Genomic DNA, 16,522 nt, shown 5'->3' with positions numbered 1-16,522 from the left:
CCGGGAAACGTTTGCGGGGAGCACTGCGTGCTTCACATTGTTATCAGGAGCTCCTTATCATCAATTATGTGCTTCGGATGCTTGTTTTGAGCTTGTTCTTTATTGAAACGTGCGCTGTTCTGTATGTTGTATGCGTGCGTGATTCTAAAGAATGTATGCACTGTTCGCTTCACTTTGCTGAGTGCTTGTAGCCTCCGCCTTACGGGGGTATGATCCATTGCTCTGCCCTGCACTTCCACTGGGCCCACTATTGTTTTTTGTCGACGCTACGCCCCAAAGAAATCCCGGGATCTTAGGCATAGGCAGCTTGACTTTAAAACGACATCACGAGCAGTCAAGTAAACCGTTGTCTCAGCTCTTTCTTCGCTTCATAGTGCAGACTGTAGATAGAGCATAAAATCGTGGCGCCCTATATCAAAGTACAGGAGAAAAAGTGATCGTGTGCACCCTGGACTAATTTAGGAAATAAAACTAAGGTATTTTAGAATAGAGAGCGCTGGTGTGCACAGAAAGCCATGTGATACTATACCACCTGCACTGCATTTCAATCTACTTCCTTTCAGTTTCGTTATCGTACTTCACTGAATTAGCAGCGCCGTAGTACATTTTTTATGGAGAACATTCGTCCCTGAAGTGTTTCCGAGGAATCATATTAAGCTGCTTCATCATACCGTTTATCTACATTGCAGTCCCACGAAAAAATATACAATAGTCTTTCATATTGAATATTCTCATTGTCACCAACCTTATCAGTATTTTCGCTCTCTTTACCCTCTCCCTTTCACCGTGTCTGCTGGCAGGTACGAGGCCTTGATACTGATCTTCATGTTTGGTGCCTACATCGTGGTGCTGTACTACAACTCGCAGATCGAGTACCTCGCGCTGCTTCAGGTACGCGAGTTGTGGCTTCGTGCCGCGGTGTACCAATGTGCCGGAGACCTTATCGGGCCAGGTTTGACCCCCTGCCCAGACGAAAGCTGCGCCAGCGACATCTACCATTACCACTTCTACGATTGGCACATTAAGGCACGTCTCGAAAGACGGCAAAGACCTCGCATGGCCGCAGACGACCGCTGCGGCTACTTTTCACCCATACCACGGTCCCTCAACTGTGCCTCCGGCCGTCTGTCCGTGGTCTGCGCCACTGCGAGGCGCTGTGCTAACCCTTACTGTGCTAATCCCATGTGTTGTATGGTCACTCACACTGAACTGTATAAGTGAACTTCACGAACTTACATCTAACTGGTGCTGGGCAATTTGCGAGCTGAATGAACGACTGACGCTACAGCCAGATGTCACTTTAAAATTAGGCAGATTACGTCAACAGTCGTACTGACTTTACATTCTTAAAAACTCGGGGCATATTTGGTTGTACCTGATCAGAAAATTGCTTTGCAAGAGTTGGAATTATCTAATCGTCAAGAAGCCGCAATGACTCGCTTCCGGATGTTACTTAGCCATCCTTGGTTTAAGGAGAGTGAAGTTCAAGTCCTGCAGAACGACCTTTAGTATAGTAGACAACGTCACGTCGAGGGTGCGTAGATAACTTGGTCAGTGTATTCACGTTATGTTTAAGCGGGACGATTTGTTTTCTTTCGTTCAAAGCCAGTACCACCTAGGAAGCGAGAAGAAGATACGAAAAAAAAAATAAAGGCAGGGATGTAATCAGAATGGAAAATCCGGTTGGCTATTTCAAATTTATTTTCCAGGTTAATATCCCTGCCTTTCACCTTTATTTCGTATATCTCTATTTTTCTACGCGGCACTGGCCATGACTGAAAAGACATCGTCCGGTCTGAGCCAACGAATGTTAGGAGACTTGTCAAACACGAAGGCACGTCTTACGTTTTCGAAAGACGTCTAATGTTACGTAGTATGTGTGCACGCTACCCAATGCAGCTTTTTCACACTGCGTTCATCGTGACTCTGCTCTTTCCTCTTACGTCATTACCTTGCAATTCTGTAATAAGGGATGCATGCACGGTCAAATATGCAGTATACCATGCCGCATCTACTGGACGTGTGCTGTGTAATACATTATGTCGAGATTATTTGCGTGTGCCTCTTCTTTACACTAACAACGCCTGCTTCCTTCAATATATTTCTCACTCGTCATATAGGGATATACTGATAGTTTTGTATAATGAACACTGTTAGCTTGTTGGTCGGTGAAGTTTACGATTTTATGTATGATGTATGCTAAACGTAAAACAAAGTCCGTATGGACTGCACGATGTTTAGTTGTCACAAACCGCGTTAGATTTTATTACACCGTCGGTTAAATGTGTTTCTATAACAAGCATGCAGTGAGTGTGGGAACCGCTACAGCGTTTTGAAGAGCAAGGGCGATCGTGTAGGTACGACGTTCACGCTTCCAGCAGCTTGGTTGGGCTATGCAGAGCAGTGTAACATCCTTGGGACATGTGTCGAACATAGCAAATAAAGCAAATAAAGTGTAAAAAAATTATCGAACGTTGACTTAAAACAATTATCACGTGTGCCGCATGAGCGCTTTTACTGCAGCAGAGTTTCTGAAGATGGAAGTCCTCTTAATAGTAAGCATAGCGAAAAACTGAACAAGATAACCACGCGAAAGGTGGAGGCACTTAATTTTTCTGCTTGTGGTCCGGCTGTGTATATGGCGTCGCTGCAGCAACTCTCATTAAATTTTCTTTATACTTATGAAACCGCAATACACAGCTGGTACGGAAAGTCAAGTATATTTTCTGTGACGAATTAGAGAGCGTGTTCTCAACTAGCAAGAACACTGACCCGATCCCTGCTCCACTGGTTCCAAATCGTAGGTGGAAGCACTACGGAAAAGGTGGTTCCCAGGCACTGTGGGCCCGGATCCACCAAAGGCGAGCCGCAAGTCAGTCGCCGAGGAAGAAACGCCGCTGCTTGGAGGCGGCGACGAAGAGGCACCTGCAGTGCCCAAGGCTCGGTCGAGGAGGGACTCGGCTATGTCCGCGGGAGAAGAGCGGCTGCGACGAGACAGTGTTCTCCTAACCGAAAGTGGTGCGTGCCGCCTGGCTCTCTTTCTTTCGATCCAACCAACGACTATGTTAAGCTAAATGATCCTGTTTAATAGGTAACAGAAACTGAGTGGTACTGTACGAAAAAGTTGGAGCCTTCTGGTTCTGCGTTCTTCTCTCGTCAACTGTCGCGTGTCGCGGAGTTGTTTCCGACACTCTTAACAAGTTTTTACTGCGAGAGCAGTTACGTGCTCGAAATTGCGTTTGGCTTGTCCGTCCATCCATTCCATTACGCTGAAGACCACCTTTGTCGTCATCGATGACGCACAATGATGATTTATGTCGTTGTCAAACCATCTCGTCACTACACACACACACACACAGAGAGAGAGAGAGAGAGAGAGAGAGAGAGAGAGAGAGAGAGAGAGAGAGAGAAGTTGTGGTAAAGGCAGGGAGGTTAACCTGAAAAGATTCTGGTTTGGCCCAGCGTGAAGAAAAAAGTTGCAGTTCCGCCTAAAGGCGAACTATTGATTGCGGTAGCAAATTGCTAGCTTTACACAGTAAGGTTAGCTTTATTAGCTGTATAAAGTGCTGGTGAACATTCACTTACTAACTTAATTAACAAGCACAGTGTCAAGCGTCCCGACAAACATGAACACACCTGACTCAATTAGCGCGGACACTTGCTGTTAGAACGCCAGCGGCAGCAGCGGCGAGCGAATTCCTCTTCATGCTGGCTCTCGCTTCTAAGCCAACCAGGCGCACGAGAACAGAGAGCACACGAAACCATCAGTGTCTCGCTTCGGCTAGCCTTCGAGCCCAGCGCAGATGATCTCCAAGATAGGACGGAATGCGGTCGCGCTCAGCCGCGCCATTCGCAGCCGGAGTAGAAGCGGAGATGCGTGCTACTCTCCTGTACATTGTTTTTTTTTTCTTTTTGAGAACATCGCGGTGTGTTTGAGCTCACTTCTCTGTTGTAATGCTCATGAAAACACCGTCGGTGGCACAGATGAGGCACACATGACAATGAGGATGATGATAACCCTCAAACATGGCACATGCCCACAATAGAGGATGCGCCGAGAATAAGGTATTTATTGAAAAAACAACGCCGTAAGTGTCGACAACATTAATGCCAATAGCGACGAGGCAGCGACAACACCACATTGTTTACGCAGTAGCTCACATGAATCACAGCCGCCAAGTGCCCTATATGGTAACACTGCAGTTGCACAGAGTAAATGAAATCACTGAAATCAATTAGGTGGCACTGCGTTATTTCGCTCGCGCCATTAGTTGCAGTAGAAGTTCTGGCCTCAGAGTTGATAAATCCCCAGGGAGGAACATTAAACGAGTCATCGGGCCAAAAAAGCATGCGGCCTTTACCACAGTAACTGCCTCTTTACCTGTGGTCTAAATATTGATCTACGAAAAAACTGGATTTAAAAGTTATGTAAAGGGACCAAATTTGAAGGTCATCTCATATGACATGCTGCAGTCACGTTGGGCCGTTAGGTGCTTGGACATTGTCCGGCTGAACAATGAAAACAATTAAATGTGACTGTTTTACGCAAAACAAACGAAAATAAGCATGATATGCCGAGATTATCTAAATCAAATATATTTGAATAGTGAGATGTGCAACCGCCTAAAAACAATTTTTTCTTTTTTTGCCATACAGCTGCGAAGAAAAGTTTAATAAAGCTATGCATTTTAACTGAATAAATATAGCTGCCGTCGACAGAGGGAATCTCAGAATGGCAAGGTCGGTCCATGTGTGTAATTCGATCAGACAACATGGGCCCTATGTCACAGAAGAAGGAAGGTGTGCACATCACAAAGAACAAGTCAGAACTTCTTAATATATTCAACGCTATTATTTCTGTACTATCACATCATTATATTACTATTTCAACTATTGACCTTTTCGCGGCAATCCCGTGGGCGCTACCATGTCTGATCACGTAGTGACGCGTCCATTGCTTGCCTCAGCTGCCTCCGTTGCCTCCGTATTTACAAAAGATGTACATGACGCCCGGCGTGGCTCAGGAAACCTCTGTTTCGGGAGATATCGCAGACGCTGACTGCCTTTTTTTCCCAATTGTTGCTTTAATTTTCCAAGTGTTTCTACAACCGCACCCGTCCCCCCTAGAAAGCGCTTTATAACGGCTGTGTTATAGTTTGGTTCCCCGTAGTGGGTAAACCCAATTATTGAACTCAAGCAGGCAACGGAAAATAAGATGGTGGTCTTCACTGTGGGAGAATGCTGCTGTCGCAGTAAATGAGTTCAGAGCACAAGGAATCGCAGCAGAAGTCTGCTGTCATCCATTCTGACAGGGTCGCTGACATGATGGAGACCACTGTTGTCGGAAGTCGGCTGAGAGAAATTGGCCGATTCTCATGCCATAGCTTGCGCTTGACGAGGAACGTGTAATGCAGATAACCGTAGCAACTTGAATCTAGACTTCCTCATCTGGCCTTGCTCCGTCGAAGTCGCCCTCCCTCGCCCTAACACCATGATGTCCGCCCTGTCGCTTGCCTTACTGTTGTAGCAAAGGAGGCGTTTATTTTGGATATGCTCGGCTTTTTAATTCTTGTTTCAAGGCGGGATAACCTTGTAGTTTTAGCTAAGTTTAGTTTATTTGTTCACATTCACAAATGATCAACTTTTGGGAATAGCGATGTAGAAAGCTAGTATCTACCCTACCATGCTGCCTGTGGTCAGGTGGTAAATGGCCGCGTTTTTTAAAAAGTTATAACAAACGCATCAAGAAACAAACAAGAGACAGTAGGAAGAGCGTTATCGAAAAAAAATAACAGCTGAAATAGAATAACAGAGCTCGGCAAATCAGATGAAACAATGGCAACTTGCGCTTAAGCGAGTCCATGCTGAACAATTGCTTGACGCTAATCGGTGACAACTACCAAGAAGGTAAATGGACGAACATCTGACTGCGAGTGTCCCATCGTTTGTCTTGGGGTGCGGTAACAAAAAAAATCATGCTTTAACCCGAGGCTGGTCGATGCACTCGCTGTAAAAAATATGCCGCAGCGTATACAGTGTGATATGTTGAATCAAACCTCACGCGACAAGAAAAACACGAACCTCAGGACGAGTGCTGGTGCTATGCAGTGCCCTGTTCCACAGTTGTGATTCGTGCTTCTTCATTTGGACCGTCTAGATGAACCGACTCTCACAGGTAACGCTGCTGCTGCTTCTGGAAAGCAATGTGCCAATGTAGACAGTAACATATGATTTTTCATGCTTGAGAGTTAGAATAAAATGAAGCCAGTGTTTTGCTACCAGCTCCTTATTTGTCTACTCCCGACAGTGTGCAAGATTGTCGAGCAAGAGGAGCACGAGAGTATATGGTCGATGCCTGACGAGGGCTCGGTCCACCAGATTCTGTGGGTGCTGTTCTGGCCCGCGCGGTTCCTGCTGCACTTCACGGTTCCGGACTGCAGGCGGCTGTCGATGCGCAAGTGGTTCCCGCTCACCTTCGCGCTATCCGTGGTTTGGATCGGCGCCGTGTCTTACGTGACAGTCTGGATGGTCACCATCATCGGCTTCACCCTGGGCATCCCGGACTCGGTGGCCGGCATCACGCTCCTGGCTGCGGGCACCAGCATCCCGGAGGTCTTCTCCAGTGTCATCGTGGCGCGAAGCGGTGGGTGACATTGGCGCGGATGGCAGGGGCGATGTGATGGTCCCCTCACTCCTCTCTCGAATGTGCTTTGGTTCCTCGTATGCTCTTTCACGGAATATAGTGACACACTGTACTGCCATCGTCTAAACTAGTCATCTACGAGGTTTGTATGCAGCCTGGATCCTATCTGACGCATCCCACTTGGCGAGAGAGGTATGCGGGAGAGAGGAGGATCCTTCTTGGGCAATAAAATGGTTAGGCGCAAACATCTCTGAAAGTCTGTGAAGTATTATGAGAATGCTAATCGCTTGAAAAAAGATAAGGTTATTTAATTTCAGTAACAAAGTAAGTGAAAGTATAGACACTGCGCTCTTGATGAACACTTTCAGAGCAGGTGGAATGCAATTCCAGTGTGCCATTTCATAGTAATACCACGATGTGCGTTTTCAGCTCTCATTGGGATAATTTGGGTGCAGGAGGTAAATTAATTGGACAGCGCCCGCAATGCAGGAAATAAAGAGAGAGAGGAGCGAATTGTTGGCAAGATTCTCCATCGCTCCATCGCTGCAAAGGCATTTAAGTCGGCAGATCTCACGATGACACTGACTACACCTTCGCTGCCGCAAAGTATGGTTGTATACTGCTAGTTCTGATAAAGCTAAACAGTTGTGATGAAATTGGATGAAATTGAAAACAGTTGGATGCCAGTTGTGATGAAACGCGCCCCTTTGCGCACCCTTTGCCGATCAAATTGGCCTTGCAAACACTAGAGTCACATTCCTCATGTGACGAACAATAAACCTTAAACACTTGCTAGAGAGAGCGTCAGGTAATGAACAGTCTCTAAACATTCTAATATAGTGTGAACACATTGAAATTACCATGCCAGCGTTGTGGAGAGATTGTGTGCTCCTCTATCCCTTGCGTCCTCCTTGTCTTAGATCTTCCTCGAGCTACGTTCAGGTTGCCGTGTGCACCGCCCCTCCACCACTTGAGAGACGGAGGCCGACCGAACTATTTTGAAAATGTGCGTGTGACTGAACGTGAAGACGAAGACCAAAGGCGATGATGACGTTTATGTGCATGTAAATACAGTCAAGAGCACGCTTGGCGCTCGCAATGCATTTGTGAAAGGAAATGTAGATTCCACTCGGCTATCGCCATGCTATATAGAAAAATAAATAAGAAAGAGAAGTCTCGTAGTTTCGTTTTTCTTTTTTTGGCTTGGCATACCTGCTTAACCTTTGAGATGACATGGCAGGAAGGAAATCTTTCAAAAAGCTCGCAGTAGGAATAGGGTTTAGGAGGTCCCCCCTACCCCATCACCTATTAATTTTCTAGCAGAACCCACAATTGAGCTAGCCTTAGCATAAAGCTCGAGCTTGCCTTTAACCCAATTAAGTGAAGCGCAAGACCACTGGCATCTTGCTGCAGGGAGGGCGTGTGACCTTGCGCTCGGAACGTGCTGATTTCGGTCTGTATTGGTGCGAAGCTTAGAAACATAATTAAGCTTTCCTCATTTCTCTTGAGCTTTCCCGTTTGATTCAACAGCGTTTTAGCGATGACGGAAGGTAAGCACGGAAGCAGTTGAAGTTGATGAGAAATCTTGGCAAAAATACTTCCATATCAAAATAATATTTGGCATGTAGACAAAAGTAGCAAAGGAAAATAAAGTTATTGGCTGACGGGAGCTGTGTATGAGAGGAGGGTGTTTAGGAGAACAGAGCTGCTGCCAAACATATACTTCTAATGCTTTTCAATAGAGAAATAGGAGCAAACATAACTTCTCTAAAAGTACGCTCGGGTGGGCTCGCGCAGGTTTCAGTCACGCCACGGAGGCCATGGTGTGAGCACCAGGGGTTTATCCAGTATTTCATTTTTTTAGGGGGAGGGGGTGTTACCAGAAAGTGGGGAGGGGGGGGGGTTGGATACGAAGTTACTGCTTATTTTTTTTTTTGAGCAAAAGGCGGGGGGGGGGGGGGGGTGTGTGGGAGGGGGGTTGTAAGAGGTTCAAGGGGCTCTATAGCGCTCTTTTTACCACGTTGTTTTATGTAATTAAGGATTAACGCTCCTTTTTCAACAAATGGTGACGGAAAAGCTGCTAGTTAGCAGAAGTACACTAATTAACCTTTTAAGCAAGCATATTAGACCGCATATTACAAGGGAGTTCGTCCTTGTTGGTGAATGTCGAGCTGATGTTGTTTCGCAAACAATACTACAACGAAGGTGGAGACAGGCAGGAACAAACGAGTGCTGTATGGAAGGTCGAAATGTGTGCCTAGTTTTTCGGGATTATAAATTCAGTACTGTATTTAAACAGCCATGGCATTCTATCACCACGCTTGAAAATCGCAAGAACATAAGGAACAGCGTTTAAAGTTTTCATTTGATTGCACGAAGTTTATTCTTCTTTTTCTATGCAGAACAACGCGAAGCATGTTCTTAATCTACAAGTCTTATTGAAAGAATGAAAGAACAAAGTGCAGACGTTTACAAAACTAAGTACAATATCACTTTGCACGCGAAAAAAAAAGAACACAAGCACATTAGACACGGAGAAGCCTATACCTTAAACAATACAATTAAAATGTAACAACTAAGAAAAAAAAAAGCCGACAGATCCCACGCCCTGTGGGAATTGATGTTAGGCGAAGCAGTATGCAGGGAGCCTACCAAGTTAACGAAACGACCATGAGACGTAGGCGGCTGTTTCATGACCTACATGACACGCATGTCATGACCTATCATTTATATTCGTCATACACACTGGTCATATTATGCCAATTTTGGTACCTATCAAGTTAACGAAACGACCATATCATGAGAGCACCAAGACGTAGGCGGTTGTTTCATGACCTACATGATATGCATGTCATGACATTCATGTCATGAACTATCATTTATGTTCGTCATGCACTCGTATCATACTATGCCAATTTTGGTACATACCAAGTTAACAAAACGACCATGAGAGTACCAGAGCGTAGGCGGCTGTTTCATGACTTATATGGCACACGTCATGATACTCATGTCATGACGTGTCATCATTTATGTTCATGGCAGTGATGATGGCGGTGATGGAGGCCGGGAACCACCTCCCTGCCTCCATCACCGCCATCTCTGACTCCAAGAATTTCAAGACCGCCATTAATACTTACATTTGTTCTTGCCCCTCCTCTCTGTAAAGCCTTCGGGTGATTGAGAGTACGAAAATAAATAAAATAAGTAAAATAAATAAATAAATCATACGCTCTTGTCATACTATGCCAGCCTTGTACACAATAAGTTATTGAAACGACCATGAAAGCATCAAGACGTAGGCGGACGGACGGATGGACGGCGATAGATAAATAGATAGATAGATAAATAGATAGATAGATAAATAGATAGATAGATAAATAGATAGATAAATAGATAGATAGATAGATAGATAGATAGATAGATAGATAGATAGATAGATAGATGGATACTCTCAAAGTGGTATATCAACGCCTAGAAATGCTTCGAATTTAAAAAGTATATATGCGCTTCATGTTCGCTACAATCCCGTACATACAATATCTAAAGAAACTACTAGGCCAACCATGGCTGCCACACTCACAAAGTAACAATAAAACAAAATTGGAGGAGGAGGAGGAGGACAGAACATTTATTTGAAACCAGAGGCTCGTGGTTTCTTCAGATGCGGGAGGCGACGGAGGTTAGTCGGCCTGGAGTCCCTGCTCCCTGGCGGCTGCCTCTGCCCGCTCCGTGACCCAGGCCTGCTCCTCTGGGTTGGAGCTGAGCAGTGTGGCCTCCCACTGCTGCATCGTGGTAATTTGCAAGCCCTGTGGACTACCGCGGTTACGTATATTTGGACAGCCCCACAGTATATGAAACAGGTCGGCCCGGGGAGCTCTGCACAGCTTGCACTGCGGCGTAAAGGTTGTTGGGAAAATGTATGAATACAAAATCGGTGTTGGGAAGGAGCCCGTCTGTAGTTTCCTCCAGATGAGCTCCTGCCGTTTGGTTAGTGATTCGTGAGCTGGGGGGTATATAAGTCTGCCTAGTTTATAATATTGCGTAATTTCATTATACGTCACCATACGGTCTCGTGTCGACCACCCAAATTCCTCGGTCTCCTCATTCTCCGTTCCGACCTGGGCTGGGCCGTGGGCTCGGGAGGCGAAAGCTCGAGCCTGTTGGTGGGCGGCCTCATTGCCGGGGAGTGAGGAGTGGGCTGGGGCCCAATGAATTTGGATAGTGCGATAGTTAGTGTTTTGGGCAAGGATTTTATTAGCTAGTGGGGAAATGCGCCCTTTAATATAATTGCGAATAGCGGATTTAGAGTCGCTGATAATGAAAGCGTTGGGAGTGTTGGCTATGGCCAAGGCGATGGCCGCCTCTTCCGCCTCCTCCGGGTTAGTGGTTTTGATAGAAACTCCCGATATTGTTTGCCCTACATAGTTTATCACCGCGACCGAAAAAGCATGGCGTCCTTGGATCTCGGCCGCGTCAACGTAGGCTGCTTTATTATTAGTTGCAAATCGGGTGTGCAGGGCTTTGGCCCGCTCCACTCGTCTTTCGGTGTGATGGGTGGGGTTCATATTACGAGGTATGGGGAAAATTTTGAGATGTGCTCTCTGAACAGGGGATATATTGGTTTTGGGGGTTATGGTAGGGGTGTAACGAATGCCGGCTTCTGAAAGAGTATAGCGACCGGCTGTAGTTCGCGACAACCTCTCATACTGCGCTGTGAGGTGGGCCTCCACCATCTCCTCTAAAGTATTGTTGACTCCTAGCGCGAGAAGCCTCTCTGTGGAGGTGCGTATCGGTAGGCCGAGAGCCACCTTATACACCCTCCGTAGAAGTATTTCTACCCTGGACTTGTCAGCTTGCGTTAAGCGTAGATATGGCAGAGAATACGTAATTCTGCTCAGCACGAAAGCCTGAACAAGTCTGAGAGTTTCGGCCTCCTTCATGCCCGCGTGCCTGTTAGTAATCCTGTTTATGAGTCTTATTGTTTGTAGTGTCGCCTTCTCCAACCTGTTTAGCGTTTCAGCGTTCCGTCCTTTGTTTTGAATATAAAGCCCCAGGATCCTAATCGTAGGGACTTCTGGGATCGGATTCCCTCCTACTAAGATTGTGATCTTTGATTGGGGGCTGCGAGCACCCCGACTGCCGCGCTGCTCTCGAAGTAGAAGTAATTCTGATTTCTGTGGCGAGCATTCCAGTCCTCTAGGTCTGACGTAGTCTTCAACTATTTGCACTGCCTGCTGCAGGGTTTCTTCTATGTGCGCGTCGTTCCCTTTGGATACCCAGAGGGTGACGTCATCAGCATAGATGCTGTGTTTGAGATCTGGGATCTGGGACAGTAGAGGAGGTAACCCTCTCATCGCCAGATTAAATAGAAAAGGCGACAAAACCGAACCTTGAGGCGTCCCTCGACTTCCTAGGTGAATGGTGTTCGAGCGCAGATCACCAAAGTTAATCTCCGCTGTCCTGTTCTGTAAAAAGTCTCTGACATATGAGTAAGTGCGCGGCCCCACGCCTAGCTGATGTAGCGATTGAAGAATAGCTGTATGCGTAATGTTATCGAAGGCTTTTGTCAAGTCTAACCCCAATATCGCCTTAGTGCCCGCCGCAGAAATTCGATCCAGCACGTCATGCCGAATACGCAGCATGGCGTCCTGAGTCGACAGCCCCGGGCGGAACCCGATGAGGGTGGGGGGAAGCAGGTTGTTGTCTTCGACAAAGTTGCGGAGTCTATTAAGAACAACATGCTCCATTAGCTTTCCTAAACAGGAGGTAAGCGAAATGGGGCGGAGGTTCTCTAAACATAAGGTTTTGCCTGCTTTGGGTATGAAAATAATCCTTGCATGTTTCCATTGCTGTGGGAGCACGCTCTGCTCCCAACATTTATTCATGTATTCCGTTATAGCCTTAATGGAGGTATCATCTAAATTTTGAAGAGCTTTATTGGTGATTTGATCTGCTCCTGGGGAAGATTTGGCATTTAACTGTAGCGCCGCGGCCCTCACTTCCGCCTCAAGGATGGGAGCATCCATGGTGGGGGTTTCGGGACCTGCGTAGTCGGGGTGAACTTTGGACGGGTGGGAAGCTATGTATGTTTTTTGGAGGGCTTGTAATAGATCATCATTGCTGCCCTGAAATTGGTGAGCTAAGCGAAGGAGCTTTTCTCGTTGAGCCGATTTACATGTGGCCGGTTCTAGAAGGTAGCGTAGGAGCTGCCAGGTACGAGAGAGGCTAAGCTGCCCTCGCATATCGTCGCAAATTTGATTCCACTGTTGGGAAGTCAGCTTTTGGGCATATGTAGCTATTTGTTGGTCCAACTCTGCTACCCTAATCCTCAGTTTCTTATTTAGTCGCTGATTGCGCCATCTGTTGTGAATGCTGCTGCGAGCCTGCCATAAATGGAGAAGATGGGAATCCACCACCCCCAATCCGGCAGACTCGGGGACCTCCTCCGTGACAGCGGAGATGTCTCCAATTAGTGTCGAGGTCCATTCGTCTAGAATATCTATATGAGCTGGAGCGTTTTGGTCTCTGTATGCACGAAATCTGTCCCAGTTAGTGAGGCGGCATTTCTTGCCTACAGGTTTGGCTGGGCCTGCTTGTATCTGTGATTGGATGATGCAATGGTCACTACCTAGGGTTTCATTTAAATTTTGCCATTGCCATTGTGGAATGTTGCGAACAAAGGTTAGGTCTGGGGTTGTGTCCCTCGTTGTGCTTGTACCAATGCGAGTGGGATAGCTGTGGTCTGTAGTTAGAGTAAGGCGGTGCTGTTGTGCCTGATTCCAAAGGTCTTTGCCTTTGGGAGTAGACGTTAGGTATCCCCAGCCTATGTGGGCAGCATTAAAGTCACCCACGATCAAGAGACTGCTGTGTTGCACCAGCTGGAGTGTCTTGGCGAAGAGTGTGCCAAAGCGGTGAGCACGAGATTTTGGAGGACTGTATATATTTAGGACAAAGAGAGTGGGACCGCCTCTTTTACGTGGAATGAGTTCTAACAAAACATATGCTATACCCATGTCCTCGTCAAAGGTGTGTTGCAATACCGGATGGTTGCGATGAACTAATACAGCTGTACTAGTGCTATACGTAGCGTTTTTTGAGCTATAAGATTTGTAGCCGGCTAGTTTCGCTTCTCCCATGACCTCTTGTAAGGCAATAATATCGGGAGCGTCTCTGCTGGCAACGAACTGTTGGAGGTTCCCTCGCTTGCGGCGGAACCCCCGGCAGTTCCATTGCCAAATCGTGTAGTTAAGGCGTTGTGCCATGATGAGGAGGTGCGTATAGCTGCGCAGAAGGAATTGGGCAAGTGAGCGCAGCTTGGGATGGTACCTGTATAGGGCGAGGTGTTGGGGTGGCCGATGTACGGCCGTATGGTTTAGTAGTTTTAGAAGCTTTAAATGACTGTACAGAGTCCCCCTGACATGTAACTGCGGCGAATTGCGTGGGCATACTATCAAGCCGCGTATTTGTTGTTTGAACAAAGGTCTGTACTGTATCCACTAATTGCGCTAAGCTCGTTTGAAAATTGTCAAATTTAGCTTCCAACTGAGTGAGTCTAGCTTCGAAATTATTGGTGCGGTCACCTTCCATGGCCTTACGCTTAGGCGGAGGTGAGTTATCAGCCTGGCTAGATTGTGCCTGTGGGGTTGGGCTGTGAGTATCAGATTGTACCGCCGCAGGCTGAGTAAGGTTAGGTAGGACCTGGGTTTTCGGCTCCTGATTGCGTTGTAATAGCTTTAGCTGGGAGATTTCTTTTTCCTGCCGTAAAATGATTTCACTTAGCTGTGCGATTCGCACCTCCAGGGCTTGCATTTTTTTGTCCTCGACTGCAGCCTGTTTGGGAGGCCCACTAGCCCAGCTCACCTGAGTGCTCCTGGGTCGGGAGTTAGACCTCTGCCTGGTCGGCAGCGGCGGGTAGGAGAGGGAGCGGCTCCTGCTCCGTCCAGCGTCCGACTCCTGGCGCTTTTGTTCCCTGGAGCGGCTGGGTCTCACTTGAGGTCCTCCCTGGTCCAGGGTTGGTTGTGTAGTAAACTGTGTCAGCCGTTGTTGGAGTCGGCGTCGTCGGATGATCGGAGGAGTAGTGAAACGTCGCCTACAGTCTTTGGAGCGTGCCATGTGCGGGCCTCCGCACACTACGCACTTCGGTTCACACTCGTGTTCCTCCAGAGGATTGTCTTGTCCACACTTTTGGCACCTCTTGACCGTAGGTGTAGGGCATATGTCCCGGCGATGGCCTATAGCCCGGCAGATGCTACAGACTTCAATTTTCTTCTTATACAGCAAGCAACGCATAAGCGTTCCTCTATACCTCACGTAGTGGGGGACCATTGGTCCTTCGAAGACGATGATAACAGAGTTAGTGGTGCCCAGACGCCGAGCGTGCAGTACTCTGGGTGTATTGTTTTGCAAGCTGCTTATGATATCTGCTTGCGTGTCATACCCGGGAATGCCATGTAGAACCCCTTTAGCTGAATCGTCTGGAGCAGTGACGTAGGGGCTTAGTTTGTAGAGTTTTCCGCCAAGCGACAGTTCTGTCAGTTTGCTGTAGGCTTCTGCGCGTCCTTCATCCGGTGTTGAAACCAGGACAAGGTTCTGTGCTCGGTTCACCTGAACCACATCCGTGATAGTCGTGGCATCCGGAAAACAGTAGTGTTTTTCTGATACTGTCGGCGACTTCAGCTTCACTCCAGACGCTAAGATTTAGTCCGTCACGAGGACGAACGACGATTTTGTAGTCATTGGCAGGCATCCGCGGCGGGGGTGCGCGCCGACGCGGCCTGCGCTGCTCAGCTGTGTGAGACGCTTCACTCTTTCCGACGTTGTTCTTTTGCGACGCTGTTTGCGACGCGCCGGCCTCCTTAGTTGTTGTACTTGCCTCCGTAGAAGCTTCCGGCGGCAACCTTCGTCGTAGTTTTTCCACGTCCAAGGACCTTATGGGCATGCATCCAGCCAGGTTGATCAGAATTCTTCAGGGGAAAGCTCGGTCCCCTCCACTTCCACATCCATGTTGGCGGAGTAGTGGTCGGCGTCGGCAGCTCAATCGGCGAAGCCGGCGCTAGGCTTAGCGCGGCTGCCGGTGAGCCTGTCTTCGAAGGTGGTACTTCACGAAGAACAACACGTGGGTTTGCCAAAAAAACGGGTCCTCCGGGTGCCGGACGAATTCCGGCGTCAACGGTGAAGGTTTGGTGCTCGATACTTGGCAATAGCCGGTCGCTGGAGTTCGAAAGACGCGGAGCCCTTGCGAAGCGCGTCCGCTCGGCGTGGCCCCCTAGCGGCCTCCCTCTCCAACGGCGACGAAATCGTCGCCGCGTACCGTATGCTGTATGTGCTAGTGGAAGCGCGCGCGAACGCACGGCGGAGAGCAAACGCGACATCTTCCGTCGCGCGAAAGGCCATGGGGGGACAGGAGAGAGGGAGGGGAGGAAACGTTTAGCTGCAGCAGCAAATGCGTATTTATATAAAAATGTTGCGAGGCGAGAAGGTGGTAAAAAAATCACAGCATATCCACGAAGTGAATGATGATGAGTGGGCGAAGCACCGGGGGATCATTCGGGTAAACCACAGCTACGGACGAGAAATAAAGAGAGCGCGCGTCGGGAACGGCAGAGAAAATTACACCATCTTCCCGTAGGGGAACCCTGAGTAGTATGCGAAGCAGCCATATGGGGTCGACTCAAGGTAGTTTTATCAGCTGTATAAACTTGGACATGCAGCGGAACCAGCAACGCGCAGAACTGGTCGGTATTTTGTAGCGATGCCTTTAAAGTAATAATGCCTTTTCGCGCTTATCGCGCTTTGTCAGTGGTCAGAGCGACGGTCCGCTCACGATATCAACGTTGATAACGCGACCGGACCGTCGCTCTGACCACTGACAAAGCGCGA

General features: G+C 47.8%; 1 protein-coding gene across 1 annotated transcript in view; it reads left to right on the top strand.

The window, feature by feature from the left end:
- LOC119440585 (sodium/potassium/calcium exchanger 5-like) overlaps positions 1–16,522 on the top strand; it is a 73,642-nt gene that overhangs the window by 23,499 nt on the left and 33,621 nt on the right. Inside the window, 4 exon segments of the mRNA XM_049662976.1 lie at positions 801–891; positions 2,805–3,018; positions 6,308–6,643; positions 7,564–7,649. Of these exon segments, the coding sequence (XP_049518933.1) occupies positions 801–891; positions 2,805–3,018; positions 6,308–6,643; positions 7,564–7,649 (727 nt within the window).

Source organism: Dermacentor silvarum, chromosome 2, assembly GCF_013339745.2.
Source record: "Dermacentor silvarum isolate Dsil-2018 chromosome 2, BIME_Dsil_1.4, whole genome shotgun sequence".
In the NCBI taxonomy this organism is placed as follows: domain Eukaryota; kingdom Metazoa; phylum Arthropoda; class Arachnida; order Ixodida; family Ixodidae; genus Dermacentor; species Dermacentor silvarum.
This window is presented reverse-complemented; position numbering and strand designations above follow the sequence as displayed.